Genomic DNA, 8,475 nt, shown 5'->3' with positions numbered 1-8,475 from the left:
TCTAGTTAAACTCTTATTGCATTTGTACTTAAATATTTTTGACATCATCAAATCTATTAACTTGTATATTTTGCATAATTTACAAGTTGGGGGAGGTTGTTAGATATATTTGAGATGTCATGTCTAATGTGATTCATGTTTAGTTTTCAGATCTTAACAAACAGGACATCTCAGGACTTACTGAAATCAGGACTTACTGGAAGTCAGAACTTAATATCAGAACTTAAGGTCATATCAGAACTTAAGTGCGGGAGGACTTACAGTTAAGGAAGGAAGCTGATTTACAGTAGAAGATCGTGACTTAAACAAAAGAAGATATGCATGGAAAGAGTTAGAAGACTGGAAGACTTGTAGAAGATATCTGATTGATAATTTTAGGAGACAAAATTATATTTCATATCAATTAGAAGTTATCTTGTAACTGTGTACTATATAAACACAGACTTTGGGTTTACACTATATGTGTTATCATTATCGAGATATACATTGTAACCTAGCAGCTCTTAGTGATATTTGTTCATCACTGAGAGAGAACAGTTCCATTGTAACAGAGTTTATCTTATTGAATATATCTGTTTATTGTTACTTGTGTTTAAAATCAATTTGATTGTATTAAACACTGTATTTAACCCTCTTATACAGTGTTGTGTGACCTAACAGAATTACTATGCATTTAAAAAAACACATGGTGGGCAATATATATAATATACATAAAATGAACCTAGATTTAGAAACATAATAAGAACAACAACTACAAAACACAATCACATCAAGTACAACATGAAAAGATAATTAATAAAAGATATAGGAGAGAAAACATACATTAAAATCCATAAAAGTTATAGAAACTGAGATGGGAGAATCGGATGAACAGAGGACAGCAGCTCCGGTGAATCGTGCAAGGACAGCAGCTCCAGTGATGATTATAGTAATCGTATTATAGTATTATATATATTATAGTAATCGTAGTATAATAATTATTAGATTACAGTAATCGTGCATATAAGATGAGTATAGTACGGGTTGAGAGAGAAGACGAGTACAGTAGAGTTTGAGTATTGGGTCGGGTTTTAATTAGAAACGTTAAACGAGACTATGTTTTTTATGTTTTTGAAAACGGCACACGAGGCTCTGTTATAGAGTGACATTTGGGGCCAAATATTAGAAAAATGACATTGAGGGTCATTTGACCACAAATAGTGACATTTGAGGCCTTTCTTTGAACAATAAAAAAGAGTAATATAAAGCCGGCCATTTAGATTCATGCAGATGTATAGTTGATTTCTTTTTATAATTTCTAGTAATTTACGTTGTACTCCAGAGTTTGAAAATGCTGAGAAGAGATAATAAACGATAATTTTAAAATTTTCCTTCCGAGACATGCTCTCAAGTTTTTTGATGAGAGAAGAAAAATGATCGGAAGAGAAAATTAAACTTTGTTTCCCGAGTAAATTTGGAAAGATATTCTCATATTACCTTTTTTTATCACTTTCCTTTTCTTAAAAAAAAACTCAGAAACACACGCCTGATTTATTTTTTTGAACTATTTCTTTTCTATTCTCTTCTCTTCCAAAAAATCACGGGAGCACACCTTATTAAAGATAAGAAGCTACCCAAACTCAGTTAAATTGTTGATGTTTGAAATAAATCATAACCTTTCGAGAACAATGCTACAAAAAGAATGAGATACAAATAAATGCTGGTTTCATCGTAAATTTAAAATTTTGATTTACAAGAGTATGAAAGACATAAGAAAAAAGAAACTCTTAAGAAATGAAAATCTGCTGTAGTCATTTCATTTTTAATTAACTATTTACACTGACAATAAAGAATCAATTTAATTTCGGCCGGGCCGAGTAAGAATCTCCAAATTTACCCGGTCATGGTGGAATTCCCTGGGACAACAGATGCCAAGAAAGTGGCACAACTTGCCATCCAAAAAGTAATCAAATGAAGATCAGTCTCGACTCTTGAAGATGGTGAAGCTTTCATGCTAAATCCATGGTATCGGGGGTTTGCGAGGAGAACTTCATGGAGGTTCTCATTGATTGAAAATCAGATGACGATGAAGCACATCTCTGCATGGTCTCTCTTCTGCACTCCATTTCATATTTATTCTCCCTCACTTGGGCAAGAGTCTGTTGCCAACAGGAATATCTATGCAGATATGCGAAGCATCGGCCATTTGGTTGAATCAGGCTGAACTCCTTGGATATGGGGATTAGGTGACTCCTTATTCATGCCTAGCTCAAGATTGGAGGCCTGACAAGACCCAAGGTATCTTTAGTGCAGATGCAATCAGAGTCTAGGAATCTTCCGGCACCAAAATGACTGTTCTGAAAATACCTGAGACAAGGAATACCAATGACTAAAGTTACCAAAACACCAATCAGTAAATTAAATTCTTCAAGTATTTTCAAGTATAGTATATCACTGTTCAAGTATTTTCATGTTATCCCAAGTCCAACAGCAACAAGTAATTCTTCAAGTATTTACACAAAAAAAAGGAAATTGAATGTCAAAAGAATGAACAATTTCCGAAAATTCTAGAAAATCTAACATTTCAGTAAAGTGAAAATTACCCGAGTCATGCGCTGAGATATGCTCAATTTCTGCTACTGCAATTCCCCGGAATATTTAACAGTTTCCGTATCTGAACTGGGAGGTGGAATTATAGAGAAGGGTCTAGTCTCCTCAGGAATAGGACCACTGGTAATCCAAATCGCTTCTTTAGCCCCATTATCTGAATCAGGATGAGTAGAGTTATTTCCATTGCTTATTGCTTTTGTCCCAACTGGGAAGCTTAACGGACCGGAAGAATCAATTCCATGGTCAACTATTCTAAGCCCAAGGCCTTTATTCGAGGTGGTAAAGGGAAAATTTGGGGTAGAAGAATCGATTCCATGGTCAACAATTCTTAATCCTAGGCCTTCATAGGAAGTGGTAGAGGAAACATTTGAAGTAGAGGAATCAATTACATGGTCAACCATCTTGAGCCCTGAGCCTATATTGGAAGTATTAGAGGAAAAGTTTGGAGTAGAAGAAGAGTCAATTCCATGCTCAACCATCTGGAGCCCTGGGCCTTTATTAAGAGTAGCAGAGGAAAACTTTGAACTAGAAGAATCAATTCCATGGTCAACAATCTTGACCCCTGGGCCTTTATTTGAAATGGTAGAGCCATTGCTGTTGCCCAGTATTTTCGCCTTTCTGGAACCAATCACGAAATGAGTATATTGTTACGAATGAAGTAATCGACAAAAGCAAAAATTAAGCTCATACCTAATCATCTTTTGCTTCGGATTGGCAGGCTTAAATTTTGATGTACCTGTTTACAATATAGTAAAGAAAGTATATATATAAACATATATCAATTGAACCAGTAGATTAATTCTTTATAGATCACAAACAAACCTGATTTCAGAGTCAAAGAAGTTGTAGTAGATCTGCGGTTACCCCTCTCCGCCTTGATGGAAGCAATAACAGAATCTGCAGAAGGACCTAAGCCTTTTCTACCAATCAACTTCACTCCAAGATTTTCACACAGATAATTCAACCTCATCTCATCGCCCCCTCTCACATCCATCAGCTCAAGTGCCTGCTGCCTCGATAACAATGTGTAAACATGAAACTCCTGCTGCTGATTGAAGTGAGACTGAAGCTGCTGAACAAGTAGACTGCTGGAGTGCTGCTGATCTGGCCTTGAACCTTCATTCTTTTTTTGCGGTTCACCAAATGTCACCCTCAAAATTGCCACTGACTTGGGATCAGAGATTTTTTTACAATGTATGACAGAAAAACTTCCAAACTCTAGATCTGGTTCTCTGAATAAATCTGCCAGAAGGCAAGCACAAGAGTGTGTATTTTTTAATGTATTCCTCTGCACTTTGGTCCTCATGGCCCTGTTGCTAGCATAATGAGACATGTTTGCAGCTTCTCTCAGTCCAGTAAGAAAAGCCCCATGCATAGTTGCTGGATAACGCTTGGTGGTAGCTTCCCCAGCAAAGAAAAGTCGTCCATCTCCCACACTTTCTGCTAGGATATCATAGTCATCTCCTGATGCCCCCACAGCAACGTTTGAGTATGAGCCCAAGCTGAAGGGATCACTACCCCACCTTGTACAGACTGTTTGTATGGGATCTGGAACATCGATTCCTTTAGGTTGGTAAATGCCTGCATACAGTTAGCCCAAAGTCTTATAATGAGAACTGAATAAGGGTTTATTTTAGGTCATAGAGATAGAGGTAAAAATGCATTGATCCATCTTTTCATGTTCAATTGCAACAATAATATCAGTAGAGTAAAATAGAGATATTACATAATTACTGAATACCGATACATCAATTCATGAGTGTTTACAATCCCCATTAGCAAGTATAAACCTAAAACAACTAGGTTCCACACACGTCACTTAAAAACTGTTCCCGCTATAAATTATGCAGCTGATTGGTTTCTCTAAGTCGTGTAGCTTTATGAAATGTACCAAAGTTCTTATTTTTATATTGTCTCTAATGACTCAATAATAAACTTTTACTATAACATTATTAGTTAGAGTAATCAGCTTTTTAAGCAGTCATACATTGAGCTGTAAATAGGCCAAGATGCTGATAAATGTTTCAACTCGATAGGAACTTGACACAGGTTCGACTCGTTTGAATAGAGTCAATTACAGCCCTAGTCATGATTAGCTTAAGTAGCCCAAGTAAAAAATCATATTCCCTCCGTCCCACTGGGATGTTCACGTTCACAATTTGCACGTATTTCGAGACTTCTATAAAGTATAGTTTCATAATGTTTTTTAAAATTTTTTTTTTGAATAAAAGTTTAAACATAAAATTTTTATTCAGAAAAAAAAATTAAAAAAAATTATGGAATTACACTTTAAACGAACATTGAAAAGCGTGCCGAAAAGTAACGTAAACAATCTAGTGGGACTGAGGGAGATATAATACGATTTATATGAATTCAAATATATTATTCCCTCCATCCCATTTATAATAGCAACATTTCCTGATTAATTTGTCCCAAGAGCATTGTCCACATTCAGTGAATGTGAAAAACTAATTATTAACTTTGTTAATTCATTTGAAATATAATACATAACTTAGCTATTATTAGTTCATTTAATTTCATTGGAAAAACATAATTTTTATCAGTAGACCATATAAATGTGATAAGAGGGAGTACAATTTATTTGTAAATTAGACTATTGAATTTTTTTAATTCTATTGCTTCCCCCGCTATAATAAAAAGTAGAAGATACATATCAATCAGGCAAATTGAGTTTTCCGGTTAGGATGTTGCACATGATCACTGAGCTTTTACTAACACCTAATGTCTAGTTCTAGTCGAACTTGTGAAAATAGAGATAGGCAGTTGTAGATTATACTAATGAAATAAATTTATTCTACTTTTCCCCTGCTATGAAAAAAGTAGACAATATATACAGACCCAGGCAAATTGGGTTTTCCAGTTAGGATGTTGCACATAATTACTGAGCTTTTTCTAACACCTGGTCTCCTGATGCGGAACAGAGAATTAAAATATTAGTTGGCATATATTTTATGATATTAGTTATGATTAGATTTGATGTAATTTGTTTTAATATTATATCATATATATGTAGGAATTATTCTAGATTATGATAGAAAATAATAAAGGATTTGTTTCCTTTAATAGAAGATTGTTACTTGGTGACTAAGTTTAGGGATTGACTCTTATGTGGCAATATAAGCTGTTATAATCTTTTATTGTAAGGAGAATAGAATTGATTGATAATTGAATTGAGAATTGTTTCTCTTGTTATAGGTTGCGATCCTAGCAAACCTCTCTTCTGCAATGGAGAAATCCTCGGGGTAGTGATTCTTCTTCAGTTGGATCACCTTAGGCGTGGATTTTCAGCCGTTAATTCACAAATATCTATCATTTTACCTGTTTTTAAAACCTGTCCTGCATCATTTCCTAGTTATGTCTAATTTATGAATACATAGATAAAGAGCATCTAAAACCCCTTATTCACTATGTTAAGGGCCCGCTCTTTTATTTTTGTTTTTATGTTTGGGAAGACCAATAAGTGGTTTTTCTTAGTATTTCAATTTATAAGTCACTTTTACTATTTACACAAGCACAGCGGACAAAGAAGTCAATTCTTAACTACTTTTGTAATTTAAAGGTCTGCTAAACTTTTGCTCTAAAATGTTAAATAAGTTACAAACACACACATAAATATCATTTAGAAGCTGAGGATTGCAGAAGTACACTTGAAAAAACAATAGAAACCCCTCAATTTTGATTGATTTCAAAATCAGGGCTAAGTTAAAGGAATACTTATTGATTAAGGAAACAGAATTTTGTGTACCTTTTAGAATTTGGAGAACCTGAGTCACGGCATCAGTAGGGGGCATGCTCTCAAACTTGTGTGCAGCTTCTCCTGCAACTAAAGCAATCAAGAGGGGACCGCCAGCTACAGTTGCATAGCTGTAGAATAGAAAAAACTCCCCACGGCTGCTTTGATCATCAGTTAGGTGCCCAAATGTGTCAAGATCAGTGCCCCAAAACACATATGGAAAAAGCATGGCAACTTTGTTTAATAAACCAAATCCTAATCGTTTTATTCCTTCAAGCTTTCTTTGCGGTAACTCAGGAATAAATTTGATAGAGCCACTTTTCAAAACCCCTAAAGGAACAGTGCAAAGAGCCATATCACCCTCATAGATCTGTCCCCCAGAAATAACTTGCACGCCGTGACCACCATAACGAATGGTATGCACAATCTTTTCATACTGTATTGGCACATTCTCAGATAAAGCTTGTACTAGCCTTCCATTTCCTCCTGGTAAAAAGCAATGGTCCCCTCCCATATCAAACGGATCATCTTGATCCCAGAATGCCAGTGAAAGTTTAGAAACCAGGCCAGCATTTGCATATTCCAAATTTGCAATATGCCAATTAAACAATTTTGTGGCTTCTTCATTCCCCACAATTCCATCTACGGGCCAAAAACTCTCCAATGCTGCTCCAAGGGAAACATCCTGTGAAACCTCTCCCATCAACTGCCTAAGATTACTCGCTTTGTCCAAAAGCTGATTATAAGCAATCTCAACTTTCGTGTCCAAATCTGGATCAACTGGTTTGCCATCCACTTTATACAACGGACACTTATCTCTCACCTTATGAAGCGGATACGACAACTGCTTAGCCAAAATCCCAAGCGGATTCCCAAGCGTACCCGTCAAAACACTCCCTCCCAAATCAGCCGCAGCCGTCTTACTGGCCCCATCCATTTTCTTCGTATACACTCGTCCACCCGCCCGTTTCCTCCCCTCCAAAACCGTAACTTTATACCCAAACGACATCAACTGCCTAGCTGCAGCCAACCCCGCAAGCCCCGCACCAATAATAATCACATTCGACTTACTCACCTCCCCCAAAATCCTCTCCTTAATAGCCGGTGCAACCCCAAAATTAATAAACCCCCTCGACAACAAATACTCATACGCCTTATCCAAAAGCCCCCGACAATGCTTAGGTATAACATCAACAAACATCTCTTTCGTAATCCAACTAAACACATCCTCACGCCACCGCGTAATAATATGATTCCTAATCAGAATATAATTAACTTGTTCAATCCCACCAACCACACTAACAACCCCACCATCAATCTCCTCACTAGTTAACGAATCAGCCGGAAACCCGGAAGTTAACGCAACCAAAGCCTCATTAGTAGCATCTTTATTAATCACAATAATTTCATCATCAACAACCCCATTACCAGTATTCCCAAAAACACCCCCATTATTAGTACTAATTACATTATTCCCACTAGAAATCAAATTAGGGATTTGATAGACCTGATTATGAGAAGGGGTTGAAGCAGTTCTTGATCTTCCTCTTCTACGTTTCTTGGGAATTGAGAGAGAAATGTAATTGGTCAAATTAGGGTTTGAAATTGAGCTTGGGTAGTAATCCGGGTCGTTTTGGGATTCAATTGAATTGGGGGTGAAATTAGGGTTAGGGTTAGGGTTAGGGTTAGATTGGGGATTCAAGATTGAGAATTGAAGTGGGTTTTGATTTTGGGGGTTTTGATTTGATGAAGAAGAGGGGTTCATTGTTGTTGTTAGTGTGAATTTTGGTGATTATGAAGCTGTAAAATAATAGAGATAGCTAAGTGTATGTATAGATTGGTGAAGAAGGTGGTGTATGTTAGTCTACAGACACAATATAATATTGTATTTATATATTATTTTATAGTTTTGTATTTTTATATTTATAAATATATTAAACTGAAGTGCTTTGAAAAATATCCAAGTTTAAAATTATTTTTGAAAAAATATTGTCATTTTTTAAAACAATTTGCAAAAATACTTTTTAATTTGCAAAAATACTATTTTTCAATTTTTTTTGCAATAATACAGTTTTTGGTAACTAGAATCAACTCCATGCGAATTTTAACGAGTTTTTGCAACTACATACAGC

At 35.7% G+C, this 8,475-nt stretch overlaps 1 protein-coding gene across 1 annotated transcript; it reads right to left on the bottom strand.

Annotated features, from left to right (window-relative positions):
- Positions 1-1,687: 1,687 nt before the first annotated feature.
- On the bottom strand, positions 1,688-8,198 carry LOC141696967 (protein FLOWERING LOCUS D). The gene is made up of 5 exons (XM_074501130.1): positions 6,356-8,198; positions 3,412-4,170; positions 3,280-3,325; positions 2,583-3,207; positions 1,688-2,346 (listed from the first exon to the last, which is right to left on the bottom strand). Exons 1-4 carry the CDS (start codon positions 8,106-8,108, stop codon positions 2,616-2,618), a joined length of 3,150 nt encoding a protein of 1,049 aa, XP_074357231.1. The 5' UTR covers positions 8,109-8,198; the 3' UTR covers positions 1,688-2,346; positions 2,583-2,615.
- Positions 8,199-8,475: the final 277 nt, after the last annotated feature.

Source organism: Apium graveolens, chromosome 11, assembly GCF_009905375.1.
Source record: "Apium graveolens cultivar Ventura chromosome 11, ASM990537v1, whole genome shotgun sequence".
Classification (NCBI taxonomy): Eukaryota; Viridiplantae; Streptophyta; class Magnoliopsida; order Apiales; family Apiaceae; genus Apium; species Apium graveolens.
This window is presented reverse-complemented; position numbering and strand designations above follow the sequence as displayed.